The 27,996-nt window shown below is 44.9% G+C and overlaps 2 protein-coding genes across 9 annotated transcripts; one reads left to right on the plus strand and one right to left on the minus strand.

Moving 5' to 3' along the window:
- Positions 1-27: 27 nt before the first annotated feature.
- Positions 28-13,432, minus strand: HARS1 (histidyl-tRNA synthetase 1). Of its 2 annotated transcripts, none has more exons than XM_079915704.1 (13): positions 13,283-13,432; positions 12,914-13,003; positions 7,788-7,907; positions 5,500-5,595; positions 4,734-4,859; positions 3,996-4,103; positions 3,746-3,844; positions 3,423-3,516; positions 3,072-3,199; positions 2,734-2,976; positions 1,372-1,488; positions 1,025-1,171; positions 28-625 (listed from the first exon to the last, which is right to left on the minus strand). In XM_079915704.1, the coding sequence occupies exons 1-13, from the start codon at positions 13,370-13,372 to the stop codon at positions 554-556; spliced, it is 1,530 nt and encodes a 509-aa protein (XP_079771830.1). In that variant the 5' UTR covers positions 13,373-13,432; the 3' UTR covers positions 28-553. The 2 variants fall into 2 exon arrangements, with proteins under 2 accessions (XP_079771830.1, XP_079771831.1); XM_079915705.1 differs by having other exon boundaries at positions 1,021-1,171.
- A 97-nt stretch (positions 13,433-13,529) lies between these two features.
- On the plus strand, positions 13,530-27,627 carry LOC307184321 (zinc finger matrin-type protein 2). 7 transcript variants are annotated; one of them, XM_079917709.1, is made up of 18 exons: positions 13,532-13,577; positions 13,669-13,819; positions 15,029-15,103; positions 15,506-15,625; positions 15,734-15,829; positions 16,524-16,649; positions 16,755-16,862; positions 17,122-17,220; positions 17,541-17,634; positions 17,962-18,089; positions 18,182-18,424; positions 18,582-18,698; positions 19,877-20,023; positions 22,447-22,540; positions 23,758-23,881; positions 25,126-25,199; positions 25,648-25,793; positions 26,453-27,627. In XM_079917709.1, exons 2-18 carry the CDS (start codon positions 13,712-13,714, stop codon positions 26,594-26,596), a joined length of 2,043 nt encoding a protein of 680 aa, XP_079773835.1. In that variant the 5' UTR covers positions 13,532-13,577; positions 13,669-13,711; the 3' UTR covers positions 26,597-27,627. The 7 variants fall into 7 exon arrangements, 6 of the variants coding, with proteins under 6 accessions (XP_079773833.1, XP_079773837.1, XP_079773835.1 ...); XM_079917708.1 differs by having other exon boundaries at positions 13,538-13,577; positions 14,950-15,103; XM_079917707.1 differs by having other exon boundaries at positions 13,530-13,819.
- The last annotated feature ends 369 nt before the right edge of the window (positions 27,628-27,996 follow it).

Raw genomic sequence — 27,996 nt, forward strand, 5'->3', positions numbered from 1 at the left:
GGCTAGGCAGTAGTGACACAGGCAGGCTCCAGTGGTTGAGGCATTTTATTGGACCTTCCGCGGCGGCTGGTTGTGGGAAGCGTTCCCTCCACCTAGTTGTAGGGCTCTGCCGAGGAAACCATCTTGGGCCCGTTCCCCGTGGCCCACCCATTTTTGGGTGGCCATTTTTGCCAGTGATTACCAATAAAATAATCATAATAAAAATAAAAAAGTGGGCTTCCCTGGTGGCGCAGCGGTTGAGAGTCCGCCTGCCGATGCAGGGGACACAGGTTTGTGCCCTGGTCCGGGAAGATCCCACATGCCGCGGAGCGGCTGGGCCCGTGAGCCATGGCCGCTGAGCCTGCGCGTCCGGAGCCTGTGCTCCACCGCAACGGGAGAGGCCACAACAGTGAGAGGCCCGCGTGCCGCAAAAAAAAATTAAAAAAGTCTCTGTTATGACCACTCTTCAGGTCTTCCTGTTGGGAAGGAAACGTGCAAAGCTGCTGAAGTACATATGCAGAGTTTTGTCTTAGCCTTAAATAGTGCCAGTCCCACTTTCCTCTGATAGTTCAACTCAGCAGATGCAAAGGGGCTGGCTTGTTTTCCTTCTGATTTCCTCCACGAGGTCTTCTCTTCGGACGTCCACCTGGCCAGGATGGAGGAACAAGGTGGTATGAGCATCTTGTGTTCCACTGCTCTCTGAGCACCCATGCCTTCCTCTAGTCATCAGGCCTGGCTCAGCTGGGCGCAGGAACCCAATCAAACACCTCAGGGGAGACAGCGCTTCTTGGGGGAGGTGGAGAGACACAGGGTATGTGTGGGGATGGAGATTTTACCCTACCATGACCATAGTAACATATTACCCCCTTAAGTCCTTTAGGACTGGGCGTTAATATGAATGCCAGGCTTTTGCTTAGGTCTTGAATGGGCCTTGGCCTTGGTCTAGCTTATGTACAGTAACTTTCGGCCTTGGTCTGCCGAAATGGCATACATTCCCCATCCCTCAGCCTTCCCCATCCCTCAGCCTTCCTGTCCACCTACTTACCTCTTCCCTGCTGGCCACCGAGCGGAGCTTGATGACCCCGTCCTTGAGCTCTTGCTCACCAATGATGGCCACCAGTGGGATGCCTGCCTCCTCACAGTACTGCAGCTGATTCAGTAACTTGGGGTTCTTCTTGTAGAGCAGCTCTGCCTGCAGGGGACCAGGGAAGGAGATGAAGGCTGTCTTCTGCAGACCTCTGGGACAATCTCCTTGGGGCCCAAGTTGGCACCTTTCTCTGACCTTCACCCCAAGAAGCCACAGTAATGGCAGGGCCACTATGGATAAGCTTTTATTTCGTTTGTGTCCAGCACTCCCAAATTTGCTGCCACCCTGGGGCTTGCCTCCTCTACCTTGATCCCAGCATCCCATAACTCTGAGATGAGCTTCAGTCTCTCCTCCAGCAGCTTCTTCTGTGCAGACGCCACAAGCACCTGTGTTTCTGTGGTCCGTACCTTCTCCTTCACGGCCTAGGGAAGAAGCAGTTAAGAAAGAACTGGGCTACCCTTTACAACACCTTCAAAGAGCAAACAGAGCAGGCTCTTGTCAGGAGTCTGAGACCAGGCCCAACTCCACCAGGGCAGGCTAGTCTTCTCATCTAGCAATTGGGCAAAAAGTAGCTCTTAGAAGAATGAGAAATGAACTGACTGGCTTGTACATATGACTTGCCAGAATTAATAATGGAGGGCAAAGGTAGCTTATGTACAGTAACTTCAAGCTTATCTCCATCTAGAACCTTATGCATCATAAGTGATATTCTGAGCTCACCCAGGCAATCCAATCACCCCTGGCAGTCCTAGTTCCCACAAGGAGACTGTGTCTCTTATGCGTCAGCCATAGGGCACGACTTGGGTGGGGGTGTGGATGGAGGGGAGAAAGAATGCTGCTGCTGTCTCTTTTTCTGGAAAACTATTCCCATTGTTCTTAAAACATAAGATGCCTACTGGAACTGTGACCTCAATTGGAAAACACCAGTGGGTTCCACTCTAGAGAAAAGGGTGGGAGCAGTGGGAAGGTTACTGCCAGAGCATTACCCGAGGGATGAAAGGCAACCAGCCACTTAAAAGCAGTAGCAACAAAGGTGGGCTTGAGGCCAAGAAGGGCTTCCTTCATATTACTCTAGGTGCTAGAGAGTCAGGATAACCATCTGAGGGATCCCACAGCCTCAGATACACGCTTCCCACTTAGAGACAATATCGCAGAGTGGTTGGGAGCAAGACTTTGGAGTTGGACTGCCTGCATTCGAATTCTGACTCTGCCACTTAAACCTCGGGCAAATTATTTTATCTATAATCTTCAGTTCCCTTGCCTGAGAAATGTAAATAATGAAAGTAGCTACCCTCAGAGGGCTGTTTAAGAGTTTTATTAGACAATGCGTGAAAAGCACTAAGCACAGTGCCTAGCACAGAGTAGTAAAGTATTAAGTGTTCTGTATTATGAGGAAGATCCAGGTCTTTGGATATACTGGCCTAGATTCCTGACAGCTCTGAAGGAAGTAGGGAGCAAAGGATTTTGTGAAGAAAGAATGATCAAAGATCCATCAAGCTGGCCTATAATGGGGTGGGAGTCTGAAGGACAGCAACAGTCTTCTCTCCATTTCTTTGCAAAGATGCACCTTGCCCAATGCAGTACTAATTGCCCCCTTAGAGATCAAAGAAGATAGCTCAGGTGCCACCATCTGCCCAGAATGTCTTCCACCCAGCCCCAAGACATACCTCCAGCCTCTGCTCCACAATGGAGAAGATCCGCTCTACCCCAATGCTGAGCCCCACGCATGGCACCTTGCGCCCTTTGGGATCAAACATGCCCACCAGCCCATCATAGCGCCCTCCAGCTGCCACACTGCCCACACCCAGGGGCTCTTCCCCTGTCTGGGCTGGGGGCTGTAGCAGCACCGCCTCAAAGATCACCCCGGTGTAGTAGTCCAGCCCTCGAGCTAGGCTCAGGTCGAAGGAGATCTGGAGGGATAAGAACATGGTCAGCAGCAGATGAGGATCAAAGGCCTCCAGCCCCGGAGCTCAGCTAATAAGGCTCCCATCCCAACCTGACTCACCTTGTCAGCAATGCCAAACAAGGTCAGATACTCAAAGAGCAGCTTCAGGTCTCCCAGGCCCTCCAAGGCCTGCTTGTTTTGGGACAATTTAGGATCCTGGAGCAGCTGTTCCACCAGGGATACCCCACCTGGGGAGACAGATTTGTGAGCCAGACTGACAAGAAGAAAAAGATAAGGGCTTTACCTTTTCCTCTGGATTACACATGTATGCATGTGTGCATACACACACATGCATTCCCTTTCCCTCTGTCTCCAGTGCGCATGCGCGCGCACACGCACACACACGGAGGAGTTTGGCTTTCTCTTGAGGGCAGTGGGATGGCTGCCGGGGAGGCAGGGTTTGTTTCTCACCATGCTGCTGGACGTAGTCCCCAATGCGGTCAGCCACCTCAGGTGCCAGGCCCTTCTCTCCCACCATCTCACTCTTTACTTCCTCCCAGGACACCTGAGCAGACAGATACCAGTCAGGGAATCCTGGGCAGCTTCCCCAGTGCAGAGCAAGTGTGAGCCCTTCTCAGGGTGTGGTCTTAAGCAGAAGCTGCCCGTCAACCTATATCCTGGGGCTAATCTTCCTCTGTGGGCATAGAAGCAGGGCCCTCTCTCTCCTAATCTTTTCCATTTCTCAGGGCAGGGTGGGATCTGGGAAAAGAAGAGTCAGGTGATTGGGTCATTACCTTGTCCAGCTTGTCCACTGAGGAGCAGATGGTGCGGAACTTGCTGTCAGGAACACCACAGATGGCAAACGTCCCATCTAGGATGCGCCGATCATTCACCTGCAGCGACCCAAGGCATAGTGAGAAGAGGATCTCCCTACATGACCCTCGATAGCCTTGGACACTTAGGCTACTGGTTCCTCTGCACAAGGACCTTCTCCTGTGAGAGGCCAGGCCCAGCTTTGCCCTCCCAGCCCCATTCAGCTCTGACCTTGACCAGGAAGTCGCCTATCTGGAGTGAACTCAGGATCTCACACATTATCTTCAGGCACTCTGCATCAGGAATCATGGGGTCAAATTGCCCAGCAATGTCAAAATCCTGTAGGGAGAGGGCTAGCTAGAGGTCCTCAGGGGTTTAACCTTGAGGGAGGACTCCTGGGAGCTCTGCTTTCTATGAAGGAGGCCTCTTTGCACTCATGCGCAGACCACATTCTTCATTCTCCGTCTGACTGTCAGCCCAGAGCAAAACCCCAGTATTCCTGGGTCTCTTACCAGTCCTGGTTTTCTTCCCATCCACAGGGCTATTCCTTCATTATCTCACTCATCTATTTTTCCTTATTTCCTTCCACTGTTGTGGGAGCAATTATACGGCCTTAGTCCTTTATTCATTCAGAAGCTGTGCCACCAGTCTGTGCGACAGTACCTCAAATCCAGTTTCCTCATCCTTTGCTCTGATCCTATCACTGTGGTTTAATATAAAAAGCCCTGGACCAAGAGTTCTAGTCCTAACTTTGCCTTTCTTATCCCTATGATCTCTTCATCTTGCTGAGCCTCAAGTTTCCTCAGATAAAATGAGGAGCATAATCCCTGTCCTGTATATGAAAATACTAAAGAAATCTTAGGGTTAGCATTATCTGGGGCATCTAGATTTTTCAGGACACCATAAGTACTCAATAGATTCTACTGGCTCAAGAGAGGGCCTCCTTACCCATCCTGCCCCCATACTCACACACTGGTAGAATTCCCGATATCGGCCTCGGGTCATGGCTGGGTTATCCCGCCGATACACTTTTGCTATGTGGTAGCGTTTAATGTTGGTCAGTTTATTCATTGCCAAATACCGAGCAAAAGGAACCTGATGACAGAGAGTTAAGGGGAAAGCCCCACCTTTCAGAGTCTGGAAGTTGATTATCATCACCAACAGAAGCTGGGGTCTAACCGCACCCTGTGTGGGTAAAACCACCATCTGTAAGATTAACAGCATTTCTGAACATCAGCAAGAATCAACTTTGTTACCATACAGGGCAGCTGAAGTCTCATAAAATATTAAGGCTCTTTTGTTTTTGGGCCATGCTGAGCACAGCATGGGGGTGGGCAGATTGGCCAGGGAGCAGAAAAAGGGCCCCAAGTAGGGATCTCTAAGCAGATAATTCTCTGACATAGCTTGGAGATAAAGGAAACGTGCTGTTGGTCAATTAGGGAGAACTCTGTCCACCAGCCAGGGCAAGGGAGACATATTCTGAATCCAGGGGATTGTTGGCAGAGTCAGAACTGGACCCTGACATAAAGCTGAGGTCTCACTCAGGATTCAGAAGCCTTCAAAGGCTAGCTATGCTCTGTTTAGCCAAAGCCCAGCTCCTGGTTTAGAGAAATAACTTCCCTGACTGCAAGATGCATTATATTTGATCCCACCTATATCTAGCTGCCCCCAAACCTGAGGCTAGAAAAAGCCCCAGCCCAGTAAGGGCCAATACATCCAAAGTTTAAAAAGATACAGTGAGGTCATAGCGAAGAGACAGCAGCTCCCCACCTTGGTCCTTCAGGTCATAGATAAGCTTAGAGTCTTCCCCATACTTTCCAGTCAGTGTTTCCTGGAGAAAACATAAAGAAATGTGACCATAATGATAAATATAACAATTTGAAAGGAATTTTTAAAAACAAAAACCCACCATTCTAACTATGACTGATTTCAACTTATCTACATTTCCTCTGTTCTCTCTCCCAATGTTTCCTTATTTGATGTAGTTATAATCAAGGAGATACCAATTTGGTTTTCTGCTTATCACATTTCCATTTTGTGACAGAGCTGAAGTATTATTTTTAAAAGCTGCATTGGGAGTTCCCTGGCGGTCTAGTGGTTAGGACTGCGCACTCACTGCCGAGGGCCTGGGTTCAATCCCCAGTTGGGGAACTATGATCCTGCAAGCTGTGTGGCATGGCCAAAAAAAAAAAAAAACTGCATAATATTCTAGTGAGAAGAAGCTATTTCCTTCCTTCCTAGTGTTACACTGATAGATGTTTAGGTTATTCCTATTGAAAAAAAATTCCATAGCATTTCAATAAATATATTTGGGTACACAGTTTTTTGTTTTGAATATTTTTTTGGAGTATAAATGCCTAGGAGTGGGTCATTAGATCAACAAAGGTAAATGTTTTTATGACGGCCTGAGATTTGAACACTGTCAAAAGCCAAAACTGAGAGTCCTTGCCCTGTGATGTCTTCAACAAGATAACATATTTCACTACCAGACTGGCAAAATTCAAAAAACCTGAAAATTCCCAGTGTGTAGAAAATAGAAATACTCATACAATGGTTGGTGTTATGGCCAGAGAATACAGTGGTTGGTATTATGGCCTGAATTGTGTCCCCTCGAAATTCATATATTGAAGCCCTATTCCCTGCACCCACCTGGCCCCCATTACCTCAGATTGTGACTCTATTCGGAGACAGGGTCTTTAAAGAAGTAATTAAGGTAAAACGAGGTCATTAGGATGAGTCTTAATCCAATATAACTCATGTCCTTATAAAAAGAGGAAATTTGGACACAGAGGAGGGAAGATGATGTGAAGACATAGGGAAAAGACACCATCTAAAAGCCAGTGAGAGAGGCCATAAGCAGATCCTTCCCTCATGACCCTCAGAAGAAACCAACCCTGCTGACAGCTTATCTTGGACTTCTAGCCTCCAGACAATAAATTTCTGTTCTTTAAGACACCCAGTCTATGGTATTTTGATATGGGAACACTAGCAAACTAATATAGTTGGTAGAAATAGGAATGAGTACAACCATTTGACCCAGAAATTCTACTTCTGTGAATTTACCCTGCAGATAAATGCCCACTAGTACCAGACATTGTTCTAAGCCCTGTGTATACATCAGTGAACAAAGGCAGTCCATGCCCTCATGGATCTTCTATAGTAATGAAAAGAGACAGGCAGTACATTAATGCAAGGGAACAAATTAACATAACTTTTGATAGTGATAGCTTCTTTAACGGAAATAAAATAGGTCAATGTGATAGACAAGGGCTGCTTTAGACAAGGCAGTTGGAGAGGAGTATTTGAGGAATGGCATTTTAGTTGAAATCTGAAATCAAAATCTGTTATGTCTAATTTACTCTGGAATTAAAGTCATGCAGAGAGCTAGAGAAAAAGGAAGTTCAGCAAGAGAGAAGAGCAAGAACAAAGGCTCGAAGATAGAAACATATTTAGTATGTTCCAGGAATAGAAAAAGACCATGGTAGCACAGCGGGCAAGGGGAAGAAGCGCATGAGATGAGGTGGGAAATGTAGGCAGTTGCCACATCATGTAGGGCCTTGTAAGCCTGAGTAAAGAGTTTGGATTTTATTATAAATGCATTGGGAGTTACTGGGTTTTAAGCAGGGAGGGATGCAAAGAACTGTTTTTTAATAGCAAAGAACTAGAAACAACCTCAGGGTCCATCAATAGGAGACTGGTTGCATACTTATCCTTTATATGTTCGATTTACATGTATCTAGGAAACATCTCAAGTACAGGTGCCATGGAATTCAATGTAGCCAGGAGCCATAACAACTTCCACCCCTGAGAAGGGCTCTCTTTTGGATGCTGCCGGCCACAACCAAGGTAAATAAAAAGCAGGGCCTCTTTCTCTATGACAGTCCTGTCCCCCTTCTCATGGAGAAAATGCCAATCTTTGTCTGCAACAAGAGAGAGACCTTTGGGCCTCACTCTCTTGCCATCCTCTTTGTTGTTTGTATACCCATTATTCCACCAGGCAATTTCTCCTCATCCACCCCTCACCTTTAGTTCAAACACAGGTGTATCAATTACTTCTGCACCGTGGCGCTTGAAACAGCTGATGATTACATCAAACACCTTCTCCCGAACTGCCATCTGCCGGGGACTGTAGTCTCTTGTGCCCTTGGAGTCAAAATCAGCCAGAGAACCAGGGATGGGGTTTAAAAACAAAGAACAGTAAGGTCTAGAAATATAAAAGCATGACTTCAATGATGGCGAATGAAAACCCTGCCCCAAACTTAGGTTTTCCTACAGGTCACTGAGTTGTAAAACAAGTACAAACAATTCCCTATTAATTACCACACCCATTGCTCTCACCCTTCTAAATTCCAACCCCGTTTTAGCTTGGTTCTGTCTTCTAGAATTCTTGGAACTCTGTTCTCTGAGAAATTTTCCTAAACTCATTCTCTGGGAAACAGAACATTCCCCTGCCTAATAGAAAACATCTACCTGATGACAGGCATATAACCAACTCAAACTGGCTTAATGAATTGAATTCCAAATTTTACAAGTAACGTTCTCTCCCAACATACCTTAAAAGGAAATCCTAATAAATACTATTTTTTCTTTCTTTTTTTCTTTTTTTTTTTTTTTTGGCGGTACGCGGGCCTCTCACTGTCGTGGCCTCTCCCGTTGCGGAGCACAGGCTCCAGATGTGCAGGTTCAGCGGCCATGGCTCACGGGCCCAGCCACTCCACAGCATGTGGGATCTTCCCGGACCGGGGCACGAACCCGTGTCCCCTGCATCGGCAGGCGGACTCTCAACCACTGTGCCACCAGGGAAGCCCTCTTTTTTTTAAAAAAAATTTATTTATTTTTGGCTGCATTGGGTCTTCTTTGCTGCACGCGGGCTTTCTCTAGTTGTGGCGAGCAGGGGCTACTCTTCGTTGCGGTGCGCCGGCTTCTCATTGTGGTGGCTTCTCTTGTTGTAGAGCACGGGCTCTAGGTGCGTGGGCTTCAGTAGTTGTAGCACGCGGGCTCAGTAGTTGTGGCTCGCGGGCTCTAGAGCATAGACTCAGTAGTTGTGGCATGCAGGCTTAGTTGCTCCGCAGCATGTAGGATCTTCCTAGACCAGGGCTCAAACCCGTGTCCCCTGCTTTGGCAGGCGGATTCTTAACCACTGCGCCACCAGGGAAGTCTCCACTATTTTTTTCTTTAATTTTTTTCTGATAGCCCTATGACAAGGGCTAAGTTAATGAATTTGAATGTGTTGAGAAGTTAAGTCATTACTTAAGGCCATTCAGCTGGTTCCTGGCAGTCGGTACTAGAACTCTGTTCTTCCAGGTCAGAGCTTCTAGTATGGGCTTTTATATGCTACTCACAAGTACAACCTCTTTGGTCTCAGGACCCCTTTACACTCTTACTATTTACTAAAGACCCCAAAGTGGATTATACCTATCAATATTTATCGTATTATAAATTAAAACTGCAAACATTTAAAAATATTAATTCACTTAACAAAAAGAAAATCCATTACATGTTAACATAAATAACATTTTAGGAAAAATGTAACTACTTTCCAAAACAAAAACATCTGGTGAGAAGAGTGGCACTGATTTACATTTTTGCAAATCTTTAATGCCTGGGTTAATAGAAGACAGCTGAATTTTCATATATGCTTTTTGCATTCAATTCTGTTGTGATATGTTGTTCTGGTTGAATATATAAAGAAAATCTAGCCTTACAGAGATGTGTAATTGTAAAAGGAGGAATATTTTTAATAAACTTTTCAGCTAATTGTAGATATTCTTCTTAAACTACACCAAAATCCGGAGGGAGAGCTTCTTAAGGATTGGTTTGCAATGTGGAATCTGAAAGTACATCAATGAACTTTTCACATTGTTACATTAAAATCTATTATAAGGTACCCAGAATTCACAGAGACAGAAAGTAGAACGATGGTTACCAGGGGCTGAAGGGAGGGTAGAATGGGGTGTTACTGTTTAATGGGTAAAGAATTTCAGTTTGGTATGATGAAAAAGTTATGGGGGATGAATAGTGGTTATGGTTGCACAGCAATATGAATGTACTTAATGCCACTGAACTGTACACCTAAAAATGGTTGAAATGGCAAATTTTATGTTATGTATATTTTAGTACAATTTAAAAAATATCTGTTACTCTATCTTGTACTTTGGATATTCTACGCAGGCACAATTTTATAACATCATGCATTGGTCATTTAGAAAATATTTGTTCTTTGATAACAGTTACACAGATCTTCCAAATGTTGATATGCCTCAGTATACAATATCAAAAAACCGTATTTGTTCATGTCACCATAGATCTCATCAGGAAAGTCTTCAAGTATTGAGAACCTGTCAAGCTCATGGTGGAAAATACAAGTTCTAACATTGACTTGAACACTTGAATTTTATCGCTGGCAACAAATACTGTTGAATGTTTTCCTTGAGGTGACAAGGCTCACTTTGTTCAGTTTTGTGAAAATGTCTGCCAAATATCCAAATCTTTAACACAATAGTTTATCTTTCAGTTTTTCTTTCAAATAAAAAAGGTTTTCCATGAAAAAAGTAGCTAGTTCAGCCTACAGTTCACACATGGCACAGCATTTTTCCTACTTTGGAATGCAGCAGAAGTGCTTTATCTGTGCTTTCCATTTCATCATACAGAGTATTAAAAAACAGTGTACTCAAGGGTCGATATTCAATAAAATTAATAATTTTTACTGTTTTATCAAGGACATTCTTAAGTGAAACTGAATCTTTTTTTTTTACTGTGAGTTCACGAAAGTAAAGAACATAATGGTTATTAGTACAGCTCAGTGCCAACATCTTAATTTGTGCTAAGACACGAGCAGTTCTACACACCAGTGCTTTTGCACCTTCATCGCAAACGAAGTGAAAGGCAAATAACACTATGAAAATAATTTTGACCAGGAAGGTCCCTTGAAAAAGTCCTTTCCCCATAATACTGAGTTTTCTGTTAATTATGAATCACATGTCAAGAAATGTATTTCAAAAAAAAAAAAAAAAAAGAAATGTATTTCAACAAACTAAGTGGATATTAACTCTCCAGTATATTCTCATTTTCTTGTTTTTTTAAAAACATCTTTATTGGAGTATAATTGCTTTACAGTGTTGTGTTAGTTTCTGCTGTATCTCATTTTCTTTTAACATTAAATTATGGAAATTTTCCAACACACATTATAGAGAATAGAACACTGGACCACCCCACCCTGTGTTTATTACCTACCTTCAACAACTATCAACATCTGCTATTCTTATTTTATCTAAGCCCCAATATTTTTTTTTCCTGCAGTATTTTAAGGTAATCCCAGATATCATATACTTTCATCCATAAATATTTCAGTATAATTGTCTAACATATAAGCATTAAAAAACAAAACACTACAATACCTTCCTTACAACCAATACAACTTAACAGCAGCCCTTTACCTAGTGCCCAAGTACTTGGTTGATATGTCTCATGTCTATTTAATCTGCAACAGTTTCCTTTCCTTTTTTTTTAAAAAAAAATGTCCTTTATTTGTTGAGGAAACTGAGTCATTTTTCTGAAAGAATTTTTCTCATTCTAGATTTGGTTAACTGTACATTCAATGTGGTCATTTAACGTGTTCCTCCATTTCCCATATTTCCAGTAAACTGGTAGTTAGGTAAACTGGTAGTTAAGTCTGAAGACTGATTAGATTCAGGTACAATTCTTCTTGGCAAGAATACTTCATAGGTGGTGCTGTGTACTTCTTATTGCATCACATCAAGAGGAATATAATGTCTGGTTGTCCTACTTTTAGTGAAGCTAAGATTGATCATTGGGTTTAGCTGAGGTCAGCCTGATCTATCATAAATCCCCATTAATCTTTTCACCCAATAGTTTGAATAACTATTGATGGTCACTGCCTTGGGGTTTTACACCATCTCTTTAACTTTTTTTTTTTTTTTTTTTTTTTTTTTTTGCAGTATGCGGGCCTCTCACTGTTGTGGCCTCTCCCGTTGTGGAGCACAGGCTCCGGACACGCAGGCTCAGCGGCCATGGCTCACGGGCCCAGCCACTCCGCGGCACGTGGGATCTTCCCGGACCAGGGCATGAACCCATGTCCCCTGCATTGGCAGGCGGACTCTCAACCACTGAGCCACCAGGGAAGCCCCTCTTTAACCTTTGAAATGAGTTATATGTAGAAAGGAATAGCTCAATGATTTTAGGAGCCCAAAGAATTACTCTTAAACAGCGACATCTCAACATAAGGAAGACAGATCATCTCCCCTCTACTTTGGAATTAAATTTCACATACATTCATTGAATACCTATTTAGTCCCAGACTCTCAGGTTAAATAAACCATGTGAATAATGAAAAGTCAGCAATAAATGCAATAACAGAGATACTTATGAAGTGCCAAGGGAACCCAGATGATAGGTAAATAGTTCAGTTTATAGAACTTACAGAAAGTGGCATCTGAACTGAAATCATGGTGGTTGAGCTAGGAATCTCCAACTTCATTCCATTGTACTCTCCTTCTCTATTTGGTTCTAGTCATAAAGGTCTTTTTATAGTTCCTGGAAACTACCAAGGTTCTTTCTCACTTCAGGATTTCCATACCCTACCTGGACTTATCTTCCTCACACTCTTCACCCGGCTGTCTTCCACTCATCTATTAGGTCAGCTAGTCTATCACTTCTTCAGACTTCCCAGTTCTCCCTTATTTTTCTCAGAGCATCCTTTTTACTTCTTTACATCACTTAACACAATTTGTAGTTACATATCAATGTGTGGGATTATTTCTCCTAAGTCTGTTTCCTTCAGTAGAATGTAAGCTCCCTGAGGGCAGGCTATATTGTTCACCATGGTACACTCACTGCTTTGTACAGTGCTAGGCACACAGTAAGCACTCAGTAAATATTTACTGAATGAAAGAAGGAGTAGCAGTAGCAGGTAGACTCCCCTAAGCACCCAGCTGGCCTAGCTTCTGCCATCACTTTGCCATCCCAGAATGACTCAGAGTCCAATCCAGCCTGGTGCCTACAACCAACTGTTGTTTCCTCTGCAGGATTTCAGATCCTCCTCAGTGACCTGATTCAGAGAAGCAGGCATATATGCGTCCTTGTGAGTGGAATTAGGGACCCTCTCAGAGGCTCCCTAAAGGAATATTTACCTTGGGGGTTTTGAGCACAAACTTCTGTTTCCCTTCATCAGGGCCCAGTTGTGCCTTCAGTTTCAGTAGTTTTGCCACCTCCTCCTCGATCTGTGGATGGAAAGTAGGCGCTGGGCTACCACATCTGCCACCCCCTCCCTCTTCCGTCATTCATTCAGTATCCCTCCCTCAGCAGGATGTGGGGCATATCTCTCTCCCAAGCCTAGCTTTGCTTCTCTCGGGTCCTACCGCAGCTACCTCCCCACCCAGCCCGTCCTCCTACCTACAAGTCCAGTCCTTTCTTCCACATCCCCATCCTCTGTGCAGACCACTCCCCGCTCTGTTCTCCCAGGCCTTCCTTTGTCCCCTCTCCTGCCTCCTGGGTCGTACCTGCTCAGCGCTGGCCTTCTGCTGCTTAAGGGCCCGCACGCGCTCTCCCTGAAGTCGCACCAGATCCTCCAGCGTCGCACGATCAGCCATACTGGTTACCAACTGGAGCTGACTACTGTCTAGATAGGTTGTGTGGGCCACAGCTTCAGCTTGGATGACTTCCGGCTATCGAGTCGAGGGCCCGCACGCCTAGAAAGCCACCACTCAGTACAACAATCACTTCCGGCTCCTACCGGAAGTGCGGGAACTGGGCGGGAGCCTGAGAGGGCTGGAGCAACCCTCCGGAATTCAGGAGGTGTAGAAACGCTCACCTCTTCTATGGTGCTCCGGCTTCGCCTCTACAGCGCCCTATACCCTTCCTGGGGTCCTATCTGCCTCTTTCCTAGGTCCTTTGCCTCGTGTTCCGGAAATCCTGCCTCCTGCTGCACGATGCCCCAGCTCGGACTCCTACATGGGAGGGCCTGGGCTGTGCTGTTTGGCCAGCTCCGGCGACCGCCCGGTGCTGTATGCATCAGGGCAGTCCATTCTCATAGCCAGGTGAGCCAGACTGAGATAGCTCTGGTCTGTCGGGGCAGGATCTCCAGGTCTGAAAGCATAGACTCGCGGCCTGTACTCCCGCAGTATTAACAGTCGGTTTTTTATTGAGTGCCCACCATGTACCGACACAGAGCTAAGGCCTTTTAGGATGCTTTGTCATTTAATCATCATAGCAATCTTGAGATGTTGGGGTTATTATTTCCGTTTTACAGTTGAAGAAACGGAGGCTCCAAGGTTAAATGACTTATCTATGGCTACATAGTAAGGGAGCATTTTAATATAGGTCCACAGTCCCTTATCTGAACCTTTTGGGATCAAACACATTTAAATTTTTTTAAGCAAAATATATGAATATTCCCACTAAGTGAGATGACTAACGGCCATAAGTAGAGTGAGTTCACGTTAGAATTTACCTCAAAATTTTTAGTTTTCAGAGATTATGGATTCTTAGGAGGGGTTGTGGGCTTCAACTGCTGTCCTTTGGAGCACAGAATCTGCCAAAGTATGAACTACTACACGCTCTATATTTCTGGAAGGGCATACAGCCTGCTGGGGATAATCAAAATCACAGATTCTGTTTTACCTTGGGAATGACACTTTTGTGTTCCTAGTAGATGCTTTGTGCTATCATGAACAGCAGAGCTCAGGTCTTTTGTTATTTGCAGTCACAGCATCCTACCAGCCGGCTTTTTTTTTTTTTTTTCAATCAGGAAATCCATTCCTTTTCATTCCACAGGCATGTTCTGTGTTCTTGGGCTGTTTCTCTTCTGTCTTCCAGTTACTTTTTCTCTATCTCCAAACCTAATGACCATTACTACCTTATTAACAATTCTTAGTTTTTGCTCTTTGAGTAGGAACTGAGAACTGGAGATCCTACTAATCCCTACTCCTATATGGTTAGTGGTGGTAGTCTTGGGTTGCTTTGTGCCTTCCTTGTTTTTTGCTGGTTAAAGTTTTTCATACTTTTAAAAACTCCAATTATAGTGAGGAAGCTTGTATGGTAAACATCTGATCCCATATGTATTACATATATGTTGCAGATACAACTGGGTTTTTGGAAGTGGGCTGAGATTGGGATAGATTAGATAGTGTTCAGACTTCCTGTTGCTCAGGGCCAAAAATATTTTCAGGTTGGTGGTACACAGGGCCAGAGATACCACACGTTTGGCCAGTATTGAGAGGAGCCATATCTCACATTTCTTCTGCCAGGTTGCGGAGGCAGCATTAGCAACCCAACTGAAACCACATCAAGAGAAATCAAATTTTATTATCAAGACCCCAAAGGTAATGCCCTTTGCCCCACCCTGTCTGTTAGAGTGCCTTGGAGTTCTGCCCTGTGCTTCTCTTCCTGACCACTTTTAATGTTTTTGTTTTTGTTTGTTTGTTTGTTTTGGCTGTGCCGCATGGCTTGCGGGATCTTAGTTCCCCGACCAGGGGTTGAACCCAGGCCCTTGGCAGTAAAAGCGCAGAGTCCTAACCACAGGACCCCCAGGGTATTCCCTATTTTTAATTTTTCACTATTTCACTAATTCTTCACTATTCTTGAGATACTGGGTGGGGCTCATAGTCGTCTGAACTCAAAGAGATTTCAACTCCAGACCTTAGATTATAGATATAGTTTAACTCTTTGTCTTAAATGGACTTGTCTTTGTCTTTGTTTTCACTCTGGCTCCTTTTGGTTTCTAGGGCACCAGAGATCTTAGTCCCGAGCAGATAGTCGTGAGGGAGAAAATTCTTGATATGGTTGTTAGCTGCTTTAAACGTCATGGAGCAAAGGGGTTGGATACCCCGGCATTTGAGCTAAAGGTAAGAGGAGAAAAAAAATGCAGGAACCCCATTTCTTTCCCAAAGGGCTTCTAACCTATGTTCTGGAGTCCTCCTTTTAACCGTGGCACTTCTGTTTGACCCCTGCAGGAAATGCTTACTGAGAAGTATGGAGAGGACTCTGGGCTCGTCTATGATCTGAAGGATCAGGGTGGAGAGCTATTGTCCTTGCGCTATGACCTTACTGTATCCTTCTAAGTACGGCAGCCTGACTTACCTCTTTCCAAACCCAGAGGTCATTCTCTGATAACGGGACAGGAGTGACTCTGGGACCCTATAGGTTCATTGGCAGCAGCCTTTACTTCAAGTTTCTTCCAGAAGGCAATTCTGCCAGCAGAGCCTGGCCTGGAGCTCTGTCATTTAAGTTTATAGTGTGTCAGACTCCCTTGAGGAAGCTTGCAAAAATACTGATTCTTGACCTCTAGCCCCAGATTTTCTTAATTCTGTAGCTGGAGTGGTGTTCAGAAATCTGCATTTTAAATAGATACCTGGATAATTAAGATGCAAGTGGTCCTTGAACACTTGAAGAAACATTGATATAGAAGTTGTAGGCAAATCCAGGTTCTGAAGCTTGACTCTTCTGAGACAGTTGAGACTTGATCTGAATGGGAGGGAATGGCCCAGACTTGAAGTTCTTGGATCATTTCTATCTCTGCTTCCCCTGCTTTCTACCAGACTTGCAGGGATTCCTTCATTTGACACTATTCAGTGTTTATTGATTGCTGTGCCTTGGTGATAGTGGGAAAGGAGGCAGAGAAAGTCCTTGTTCTAATCCTAGTGGATGAGATCCAGTTGATAGAGGCTCAGTCCTCCCTAATGTCTTTCCACTGGGGCTAAGCTCTGGATGTAGTATTCTTCCTCCTTAACCTATTTATGTGAGGTCCCTTTTGCTCGTTATCTGGCCATGAATAAAGTGAAGAAGATGAAACGCTATCATGTTGGAAAGGTGTGGCGTCGGGAGAGCCCAACCATAGCCCAAGGCCGCTACAGGGAGTTCTGCCAGTGTGTAAGTGACCTGATGGAGGCAGTGTGGTTTGATAGTTCTGGGGACCACAACCTAGGAACTGGCTGCTCACTAATTTTTTTTCGCCCGTCTTTTTCTTTGCTGTAGGACTTTGACATTGCTGGTCAGTTTGACCCTATGATCCCTGATGCAGAGTGTTTGAAGATCATGTGTGAAATCCTTAGTGGGTTGCAGCTGGGGGATTTTCTCATTAAGGTGAGGCCAGAGCTGAGGACTGAGGGGAGAAGTCTGGATTTGGCCTAATGCTGTTTGAAAACATAGGTGACCCCAGCCATTAAGCCTGTAGCTCTAGGACTTTCTTAGTACAGGTGTTGCATTTTATATCTATATCTATATAGTCACCCTGTGGAATTTCCTTACTATCCCTTTTATGAGTCAGGCAAGTAGGGACTGCCATTGTTTTGAGGGAGAGGTCATTCATAAACCACTTGGGTCACTTCCATTGAGTTCACAGGTCAATGACCGGCGGATTTTGGATGGGATATTTGCTGTCTGTGGTGTTCCTGAAAGCAAGTTCCATGCCATCTGCTCCTCGGTAGACAAACTAGACAAGGTAACAAAGAAGACATGCTTCAGTAGATCCTATCAGAGTTTCTGCCCTGCCTTCAAATCTATATATACCTTTAGAGGAAAATAAGGAGATGGTGGCTGGAAGTGAGCTATTTCTGGGAGGAAGGTAAGGAGACATTCTGAAACGAGACCTGAGTTTTGCTGTGCAGTGGAGATTATGGCTGGATTTCCTAAGCTGCCTCTGACTTTGCTGAGTAGAGTGTTAGCTACTCGTGACATACATAATGAATGAAATGAGATGTCCTTTTCCATTAAGAGAAAGAAGGATCTTGGGGCTAGGCTAATGTTTGGGTGTTTGTGCAGATGTCTTGGAAAGATGTGAGACATGAGATGGTGGCAAAGAAAGGCCTGGCTGCTGAAGTAGCTGATCGAATTTGGGATTACGTCCAATGTCATGGTAAGAATCAGTGTTTTCAGAGGTACATGATAGAACCAGAGTGAGGGTGATAAGTGTATAACTTCTACGTCTGAAACAGCTCCTTTTCATAAATGTGCTAAGTTCCAGAGCCTGGTTTTAATTTAATAACCTTTTTACTTACTGTAACCAGTTATGTCTTTAGGTGTCAAAGATGGAGGCAGAAGAGGAGAATCTGGTCATATGTGATCAGGATCTTTTTTTTAAAGAAAATGAGGAGGACTAGCTGGAGCATATTAGGGATAAATTTGGATGAAACACATCTGGGTGTATAACACAGACATTATTTCTCCCCACATGTCTCCCCAGGAGGGGTGTCCTTGGTGCAACAAATGTTCCAGGATCCCAGACTATCCCAGAACAAGCAGGCCCTAGAGGGCTTGGGAGACCTGAAGCTGCTATTTGAATATCTGACTTTATTTGGAATTGCTGAAAAGGTAAGCTGGGTAGGGAGTGCACCTCCTGCTGTGTCTAGGACTCTCAGGGTCCTGAGTCTTGTCTAAGACTGACTATAACCTTGTTCCCACAGATCTCCTTTGACCTGAGCCTGGCTCGGGGCCTGGACTACTATACAGGAGTGATCTATGAAGCGGTGCTGCTACAGACCCCAGCTCATGCTGAGGAGGAGCCACTGAATGTGGGCAGTGTGGCTGCTGGTGGGCGCTATGATGGGCTGGTGGGCATGTTTGACCCCAAAGGCCACAACGTGCCATGTGTGGGGCTCAGCATTGGGGTGGAGCGGATCTTCTCCATTGTGGAGCAGAGGATGAAGGTAGGTCCTCGGTAGGGTTAGAGTAGGGCTGCAGACCTTAAAAACTCTCATGTTTCTGGAAGTGCAGTTGGACTGTTTTTCTGATGATTGTTTTGTTTTGAATTATTGGTGCAAAGGAAGTTTTTATTAGTTTTACCTTCTCTCTCTCTTTTACTAGACTTTTGGTGAGAAGATGCGGACCACAGAGACCCAAGTGTTTGTGGCCACACCACAGAAGAACTTTCTCCAAGAACGGCTGAAGCTAATTGCGGAGCTTTGGGATGCTGGGATCAAGGTATAATGGAGCTAATATCCAAAACATCTAGCTATATGTGGAATTCATGCACCAGGCCCACTTCTACCTTATGCCTAAGGTGGAACTCAAGATCTTTCTAGTCTTCACTAGTGTGTCTTCATAGGGTATGAGGGTGAGCTACTTACTTATTTGGATATGCCTGCTTCTGGGGTTTGAGTGGTATGGTCACTTCTTTTTTTTTTTTTAACATCTTTATTGGAGTATAATTGCTTTACAATGGTGTGTTAGTTTATGCTTTATAACAAAATGAACCAGCTATACATATACATATATCCCCATATGTCCTCCCTCTTGCGTCTCCTTCCCACCCTCCCTATCCCACCCCTCTAGGTGGACGCAAAGCACCGAGCTGATCTCCCTGTGCTATGTGGCTGCTTCCCACTAGCTATCTATTTTACTTTTGGTAGTATATATAAGTCCATGCCGCTCTCTCACTTTGTCCCAGCTTACCCTTCCCCCTACCCGTGTCCTCAAGTCCATTCTCTATGTCTGCATCTTTATTCCTTTCCTGCCCCTAGGTTCTTCAAAATCATTTTTTTTTCTTTTTTAGATTCCATATATATGTGTTAGCATACGGTATTTATTTTTCTCTTTCTGACATACTTCACTCTGTATGATAATCTCTAGGTCCATCTACCTCACCACAAATAACTCAATTTCGTTTCTTTTTATGGCTAATATTCCATTGTATATATGTGCCACATCTTCTTTATCCATTCATCCGTTGATAGACACTTAGGTTGCTTCGGTATGGTCACTTCTAAGTCCCCTATTCTTTTTTTGAAAATTAATTAATTATTTTTTGGCTGCATTGGGTCTTCGTTGCTGCGCGCAGGCTTTCTCTAGTTGCGGCGAGTGGGGGCTACTTTGCGGTGCGTGGGCTTCTCATTGCGGTGGCTTCTCTTGTTGCGGAGCACAGGCTCTAGGCGTGCGGGCTTCAGTAAGTAGTTGTGGTACATGGGCTCAGTAGTTGTGGCTCACGGGCTCTAGAGTGCAGGATCAGTAGTTGTGGCGCATGAGCTTAGTTGCTCCGCGGCATGTGGGATCTTTCCGGACCAGGGCTCGAACCCATGTCCCCTGCATTGGCAGGCGGATTCTTAACCACTGTGCCACCAGGGAAGTCCCTAAGTCCCCTATTCTTTCTTCACCCTTTTCAGGCAGAGCTGATGTATAAGAACAACCCTAAACTACTAACTCAACTGCACTACTGTGAGAACACGGGCATCCCACTGGTGGTCATTATTGGTGAGCAAGAACTGAAGGAAGGGGTCATCAAGCTCCGTTCAGTGGCCAACAGGGAGGAGGTGAGTGGGGGCAGGCAGAAATAGGAGGGACCAAGTGTTTCTACTTTTCTTAGATCCTTTAAGAAATATATATCTTTTGGCTGAGAAAATATCTCCAGGGTTAATCGTGATAGAGATGAATGAGCACCCACCCTAGGCAACCATTATAGCCGATGATTGGTTGGGTGGGCAAAAGGACAAACGAAATCTCTATGGGTATTTCAAGACTCATCAACAAAATAGACATAGATCAGGTGTTTGAATCCCTTTAGTCTTGAGGGCATACATTCTCCAGGTCAGGTTGAAGCACATACTCCTCCCTACTGGTTGCATAAGTAGTGGGAGCAGTTGCACAGTTAAATGAATCCAGAAAAGTAGTGGCTAAGGAACTAGTATCACTCTCTAGTTTGTCACATGAGAGTTCTGTTATGTTTCAGGTGGCCATTACACGGGAAAATCTTGTGGCTGAAATTCAGAAGCGACTGTCTGAGTCTTGATCCTTGCCTGAATGCCATCTGCTGCTCTTTGTAGAAAAGGTTTCATCTAGGACTGACTTCCTGAGGGACTTCATAACTGCTGGCCAGGATGGGTGACAAGTGCCTCTGCATCCTTCATCCTTCCTGGGTGCAGAACTGTAGAAGGCCCTGAGGACTCCTGGGCTAGTGTGAGCAGCTATTCTGCATGGGCGCAGATGGCTGGTACGTGACAGAGACATGCTCTAACATCCGAGGCAGATGGCAGGTTTGAAATGCCACTGAGTGCTGCCAACAGGTGCTGAGATGGTTGCTATGAGCAAATCTCTGGGAAAGTCACCTCAGGTTGAGAGGATTCTGACCATTGAGATCAAAAGTCAAATACTTAGCCTTCTGCTCTGGCTTCTGAGCCAGTTTCTGGGAAGTTTGTCCATAACCTGCCCTTGGCCTGTCCAGGTAGTTTTTGGGAGACAGCAAAGAGTTGGGCAATGACTGTCTTCTGTTTTGTTTGAGGACAGAGATGCTATCCCAAGGGCATAGCAGTGCCCATATTGATGTGGCATCTCTCTAGCCCATCCATTGTTAATAATAGCAGGGTGAGGCTGTCTGTTTAATAATCTTGAATGTTGAACTTAATAAGTGACCTGACAAGATTGAGATCTGATCTTTTGAGATTTTGGAGACCATTACCTGTGCCAGAATCACTGCTCTGACTTCCATGTCCTGCCATGGAGGTGCCTGTTCTAGAAGTGGTTGTATAATATATTAAATAAAATATTAAATATAGTAGTTTGGATAATTTGTTACCAAGGGATTGGTTTGCATAGGCCATGGAAAACGCTTGAGTGTACACTGGAGGATTCTGTGAGCTAGGAGTAACCTCCCTGGGGTGATGTTTCTGTATTCAGTGAAGGGAGCAGCCACAGTTCCCCTTCCCCCCAACTTGGAGATACAGTCACGTCACTAAATCAATGTATAGTGAGATATCTGCTAGAGTTCTTCACCCTAGAGTGTTGTTGATGACCGACCTTCCCAAGTCCCATCATGTTGATTAAACTGTGCACTATAGATTAAATGACTGTTTCTCAGCTGAAGGAAAAATGAGTTAACCAAAGTTTGATAGCATTGCTTCAAGATAAAGAGACAAGCCGCAAAAAGCGCTTTGCATATGTGCGTTGGAAAGGCTGCAGCCTTTACAAACAGTTCAGCGCTCTTGGGGCCATATTTTTAGTGCATCTAGAGCCCCTATAACGGCGCTTCAGCCTTAAAGAAGGTTTGGAAATTCTTGGCAGTGCACGCAGGTTGATTAGATTAGATCAGAGAGCACTGATCCGAATCTCATTTTCCTCTTTGGTTAAAAAGACAAGTTGAATCTACGCTTGTTTTGAAAGCCACGGCAAAAACGTTTCCAGGCGCCCTTACTTCCGTGTTGCTTCAAACTTTCCTTGCGCATGCGCTATTTCTTTGGCGCGGGGGCGGGGCCGACAATCCTGTTTTAGAAGCCCTCCAGTGCTTAGCTCGTTTAGAACACGAGAGTCTAAGCTTATTGGAGGCAAGCTTGCTTTACGGCTCAAGGCCGCTTTTTACGGCATTTTCCGGCTTCCCATTCACTTCGAAGTGAAGATGGCGTCGGGCAGTGGGGTAGGTGTTGTGTGTGAGGAGGCTGGGGGTGGGGGGTCGGGGGTGGCTTCTCGGCGCCGAGTATTCTGCACCCGATTGACTTCCCGACACCTCCTCGCAATCTAATGGCCCCAGTTCAAGAGCTTCTTCGTAAGGCCCTGGCACAGGGTCAGCGGAATCGGGGAGGGCTCTGGTTGGGGTCCTGAGGCAACCTCAGCCTCCTGGTGCTGTCCGGAGAGGCTTCGCTTTCCCCAGGTCCCGGGGCCGCCTTGGCAGCGAGGACGCGCTTCCGTTTTTCCAGGAGTCGGACACGATTAGCGACGAATCTCAAGCGCTTTTTCCTCCCCCCAGACAAAAAACTTGGACTTTCGCCGAAAGTGGGACAAAGATGAATATGAGAAGCTCGCCGAGAAGAGGCTCACGGAAGAGAGAGAAAAGAAGGATGGTGGGTGCCTTCTCCATCAAGTGCTAAGTGTATTATAGAGGCGATGCAATGGTTGGAGAGTGGGTGGGGAGTTGAAATGCGCTGTCCTCATTTCTTGTGTAACCTTTGGCAGAGCATTGCCTCCCTGGTCCTCAGTTTCTTCAGGTATGAGAGCGAGGAGATGGACTGAAGTGCTTTTGAGGTGCTTTCCAGCTCTGTGATTCTGCTTCCTTGCCTTACCTTTGTTTGGCTCATTTCGTACTTTCCTCAAGTACAGAGAAGAGAGTGGGATCCTTACTAGTGACAGGAGAAGGAGTATTTTGCTGCTTTGTATTATTGCTTTTGAAGAGCAGCAGGGAACATGGTATTGTTTAACCTAGCGCTTAGTGCTGTTCTCTGTGCGTTATACTATGTCAGGGAGTTGGTGCTTCTCTCCTAGAGATTCCACTGTATAAAAAGAAACGTCTTATTTTCTCATCTGTTTTCAAACTGTACATTTTTCTTCTGCTTTACTTCTACACCACGTTGCATAATCTAACTTTTGGTTTTTATGTAACTTGTACAATAGTACTTGACATATAACAGATATTTCCTAAATGTTGGTCCCCTTTAAAAGTTTTCCCAGCTCTCAGAAGATTCCTTTCTGTTTTATGCTTGGGATATCTGTTTGAAAGCACTATTGAGTGGTCTTACTCTTCTTTTAAAAGGTTGCTTTTTGTGAAAATTCAGAGCTCCTCCCTTCAATTCAGTTAATTAATGAATAAAAAATATTGCTTTTAGGGGCTTCCCTGGTGGCGCAGTGGTTGAGAGTCCGCCTGCCAATGCAGGGGACACGGGTTCGTGCCCCGGTCTGGGAGGATCCCACATGCCGCGGAGCGGCTGGGCCCGTGAGCCATGGCCGCTGAGCCTGCGCGTCCGGACCTTGTGGTCCGCAACGGGAGAGGCCACAACAGTGACAGGCCCGCATATCGCAAAAACAACAACAACAAAAAACACATTGCTTTTAGACTCGTTGGATTGGAAGTGGAGGAAAGATGTAGAGAGTTAGGGATTGCTTGTCATTTTTTCTGTGTTGAGCTTCTCCTTAGCTGCTGCTAGAAGTGACTGTTGTGTCCCTTGCTTCAGGTTTCAAAAAGACATGAAAGTAAACCTCAGGATTTTGGATTTCACGCGTTTCTTTTCCTTTCTGGTTAAGGAACTCTAATAATGAAGGGACTTCCTTCCCCATTATATTTCAGGAAAACCAGTGCAGCCAGTCAAGCGAGAGCTTCTCCGGCATAGGGACTACAAGGTGGACCTGGAATCCAAACTTGGGAAGACAATCGTCATTACCAAGACCACCCCACAGTCTGAGATGGGAGGGTGAGTGGCTTTTCATCTTTCTCTGCAGCCAGGAGTAAGTCTAATAAACTGCGTTGGTTTTAGGAAGTGTTGAGCAGGGTACCTGGCCTTAGAATAACAACCTTGTTTCCTGTAATTCCATCCATTGTCCTCCAAGGTCTCAAGTTAACATAATAGTGTCTCTAAGAGGGGTCACTCTGTAGGCGTCTTCATATTAGCACTGTAACTACTTCTTAATATCTTAAAAGGGATTATTTGTTCTCCTGCCAGAGGAAGAAATGAACAAAAGGACTACTGAGGAGATTTCTAGGGGAGAAATTAGGTGAAGCTAGAATGGAGCCCAGGAGCTGTTGATGGTGAATAAAGGGGGTTGAGGTTCCAGACTGGCTGCAAAGGTTGTAGCTGTTATGGATTTCCTGGTTGTGCACCTTCCTCCTAGACCAAGGCTATAACCTTTAGGAAGAAGGGTCCCACAAGAACTCTTCATCTTTTTGCTCACCACTACCTCTCTGTCCAGTTAGGTTTTCCAGCAGGAGCATAACACAGATAACAATGAGTGACACTTTTCTGAGCTGCTTCTCTGAGTAAATCCACTGTTGTCCTTCCTCTTTGTGTTAGTTATCTATTGCTATTTGAATTAATACATTAACCCAGTATTTAGCAGCATAAAACAATGGATAGCTCACAGTATCTGTGGGGAAGTAACCTGGGAAAGGTTTACCTAGGTGGTTCTGGCTCAGTGTCTCTCACAAAGCTGTCATCAAGGTGTCTGCTGTGTCTGCATTCATCTGAGGTATAAGTGGGGCTGGAGGATCTGCTTCCAAGCTCTGTCACGTGGCTGTGGTTTGGAGGCCTCAGTTCTATGCTCCATGGGCCGCTCCATAGTGCTGCTCACAACAAAGCAAGTGACTTCCCCAGGGCACGTGATCCTCGTGAACAGACTACGACAGAATCCATGTTTTTTTATAACCTAATCTTGGAAGTGACATAGAATCACCTTTGATACATTCTATTGATCACACAGACTAACGCTTGTGCAAATTGGGAAGGGCCTATATAGGGTAGGAATACCAGGAGTGTGGGATCATTGTGGGGGCCATCTTGGAAGTTGGCAGCCACACTCTTCCAAGAGCCAAGGCTTTGTGGAAATGAGAATGCTGCTTCTAAAAAGAAATTTTACCTAAAAATAATGAGTTTTTTGGTTGAAAACGATAAAATCCTTACAACCAGATGTGACCATAGTGCTATTTCTTTCTGTTTTCTAGATACTATTGCAATGTCTGTGACTGTGTGGTGAAAGACTCCATCAACTTCCTGGATCACATTAATGGAAAGAAACGTAAGACTTGGAGGTAGTTTGTGATTGGGGCTGGATTTGAGTTTTGGAGGTGGGGTGCGGGAAAGGGTAGTTACTATTGGGCCTCTTTTTCAGTGTCTGGGGAATTCTCTAGTTGCTTCAGCATAGGTCATTCTTTACTTCATTATTTAATGTTTCTGGGGTCCATGAGGTGAGTATCTGTTCTAAGCTGTCAACAAGCCCAGACCATAGTCTTCTCCAGGGCCCAGCTGTCCCTACTGGTGTGCATCTGCTCAGTAAGGGTAATTGAAAGCTGCGTATATCTTGTTATCTGGGGCTGCTGCCAGGGAAATTTTTTTTAGCCCTAATTATTTTTACTGTGTGTTTTATGAGTCTGTTTTTTGTTTTTTTTTTAATGTCAGGAAAAGACTTTTTGAGGGACTTAGGATGTCTTAACAACCTTACCTTCTTCACTGTTGACCCTACCCAGATCAGCGAAACCTGGGCATGTCTATGCGTGTGGAACGTTCCACTTTGGATCAGGTGAAGAAACGTTTTGAAGTCAACAAGAAGAAGATGGAAGAGAAGCAGAAGGATTATGATTTTGAGGAAAGGATGAAGGAACTCAGAGAAGAGGTAGGCTCTCTTCCTCATTCCACTTCCATCCCCAGAGGAGAGTTGTATCTCCTGCATTTCTGTACATTAAGGGGGACATTTATTGCCCTTGTTTGGGACTCTCATAATCTGAAGGAAATGGCTCTAAACCTATCCTTTTTTTCTGGACTCTCTGGGCCATACTTTTTTTTTTTTTTTTTTAAACTACAGGAGTGATTAATTAAATGCACCTAGTCCCCAGCAGGCCCGTGGAACCAGGCTGACTGGGTCAGAGTTCTGTTTCCTTCACATACTGGCTGTGAATCTTGGATAAGTTATATAACCTCTTTGTGCCTCTGTTTCCTCATATTCAAGATCTTAGTATATAATACACATAAAGCACTTAGACCAGTTCCTGGCTTGTACTCTATGCCCCAGAATGTTAGTTCCTATTATGTGGCTTTACTCCCATCACCTTGTTAAGAACTAGAGATGAACTGGGATGTAGGATTGAGAAATGCTTTCCACAGGCTAAAACTTCTCTTTCTTGTCCCTTATGATCTTTACTGTGGCTTTTCCTCTGCTCTTGAAATTTTACTTGTCTTTAATTATTTTATTCTAAAGATAGAAAGGAAGCTCACCTATCTCTTTCAACATTTGGCTCACGAGTCTGAACTGATTCTGAGTGATTTCCCTTCTAGGAGGAAAAGGCCAAAGCCTACAAGAAAGAGAAACAGAAGGAGAAGAAAAGGAGGGCTGAGGAGGACTTGACATTTGAGGAGGATGATGAGATGGCAGCTGTGATGGGCTTCTCTGGCTTTGGTTCCACCAAGAAGAGTTACTGAGGCTTTTTATGCTTGGCTTTTTGCCAGGCCTAACTTTGTGTGTGTGGGCGTCATCTTTTGGGAGGTACTGGGGAAAGTCCTTAAGAGTGGCAGTGGGGAGGGCTAGAGGGTGGGTGTTTGTGGTTTCCCTCTACCTTGGGAGAGAGCACAGGATGCAAAGGAATGTGCTGTGGCATGTTCCTTCAGCCTCAGTATTTCACTGGAGACAGAGGACGTCTGATCATCTGAGTTCCCAATAAAGAAAAACCACCTCTTCTGAGGCTGCTTTCCGGAAACTCCCCTTGCATCTTTCCCTCTTCATCTGTCCATCTCATCTGAGCATCCTACATTTACCCTGTGTTCTGCCTTTGTTTTAATTTTTACTCTTGCTTAGCCTACAGCAGAAGGGTTCTCTGGGTCCCCAGTTTCCAGTTGATAGCATATCCTTGCCTGGCCCCTCCTTTTGCCATTCTCCCCCAGTCCCGCCCCGTGGTTCTCCGGCCACCTGTGCATGCATGTGTACTTCTGCCTGGGTCATTGGTATGTGCGGGTGCGTGTGCATGAAACTGTCACATAGAGGGAGCCTAAGCTAGAGCCTCAGGAGCATTGCTGCCTTGGGGCCTGGTGTTCTCAGCTTCCTCAGAGCATGTAACAGGAAATTAAATGGGATGAGTGTTTGGTGTGGTTTTTGTCTGGTGAGTTTTTTAACCTTTGTTCTTCATATGTAAACTGTTCAGCTTTTCCTATTTGTTTCATTTTATTGAGGATTACTCTGTTTTTGTCTTCCTTGTAAGCAGGCTCTTGGAAGAACCTGTTTGATGCAAAAAAGAAAAAGGAGAAAACCTCATATGGGAGCCCTTGGGTCTCAGAGGCTGTTCAACATGTATAATAAATAGCATTGACTGGGCCTATTTCACATTTGGTGGGAACATCCCATATTCTTCCCTGTGTATTGTTTTTTCTTCCCCATACTTATTCTTCTCCCTTCATTTGAGCCCTGTCACTTTTTTTCTAGGTGCCTTCAACACGAATTATACTTTACTCTGATGTGATCTGTGTCTGGAGGAGTTTGAATATAACTTTTCCTGTAATTTTAGCCTCCTTTGATCTTCTGTTTCTGGAACAGCAGAGCTCAGGGTTGAAAACTTAGTGTTTTCCTAACTCTCTGCAGTTAGGCTAGGCATAGGGTTACTCGGTGTTTGCACTGTTGACATTTTGGGCTGGGTAATTCTTTGTTGTGGAGGCTCCCTTGTGCATTGTAGGGTGTCTAGAGAATCTCTAGCCTCTACTCACTAGTTGCCAATAGCACCTTCTCCCCAAGTTATGACAATGAAAGATGTCTGTGTTCCTGGAGGGGGGCAGGGCATAATTCCTCCCCCACCTAGCCGCACTGAGAACTATTGAGAAGCTGCCTTGCCTCA

This window comes from Stenella coeruleoalba, assembly GCF_951394435.1.
Source record: "Stenella coeruleoalba genome assembly, chromosome: 3".
Lineage (NCBI taxonomy): Eukaryota > Metazoa > Chordata > Mammalia > Artiodactyla > Delphinidae > Stenella > Stenella coeruleoalba.

Excerpts from the sequence above, each read along its gene's own strand:
- LOC307184321 (XM_079917707.1), top strand. The coding sequence starts at position 13,601 with ATGGTGCTCCGGCTTCGCCTCTACAGCGCCCTATACCCTTCCTGGGGT. Across the intron at positions 15,830-16,523 it reads CCTTGCGCTATGACCTTACT|GTCCCTTTTGCTCGTTATCT; the intron begins GTATCCTTCTAA and ends TATTTATGTGAG. Across the intron at positions 16,650-16,754 it reads ACAGGGAGTTCTGCCAGTGT|GACTTTGACATTGCTGGTCA; the intron begins GTAAGTGACCTG and ends TCTTTGCTGTAG.
- HARS1 (XM_079915705.1), bottom strand. The coding sequence starts at position 13,372 with ATGGCTGATCGTGCGACGCTGGAGGATCTGGTGCGACTTCAGGGAGAG. Across the intron at positions 3,517-3,745 it reads CAGTGGACAAGCTGGACAAG|GTGTCCTGGGAGGAAGTAAA; the intron begins GTAATGACCCAA and ends CTGTCTGCTCAG. Across the intron at positions 1,489-2,733 it reads TTGTGGAGCAGAGGCTGGAG|GCCGTGAAGGAGAAGGTACG; the intron begins GTATGTCTTGGG and ends CTTCTTCCCTAG.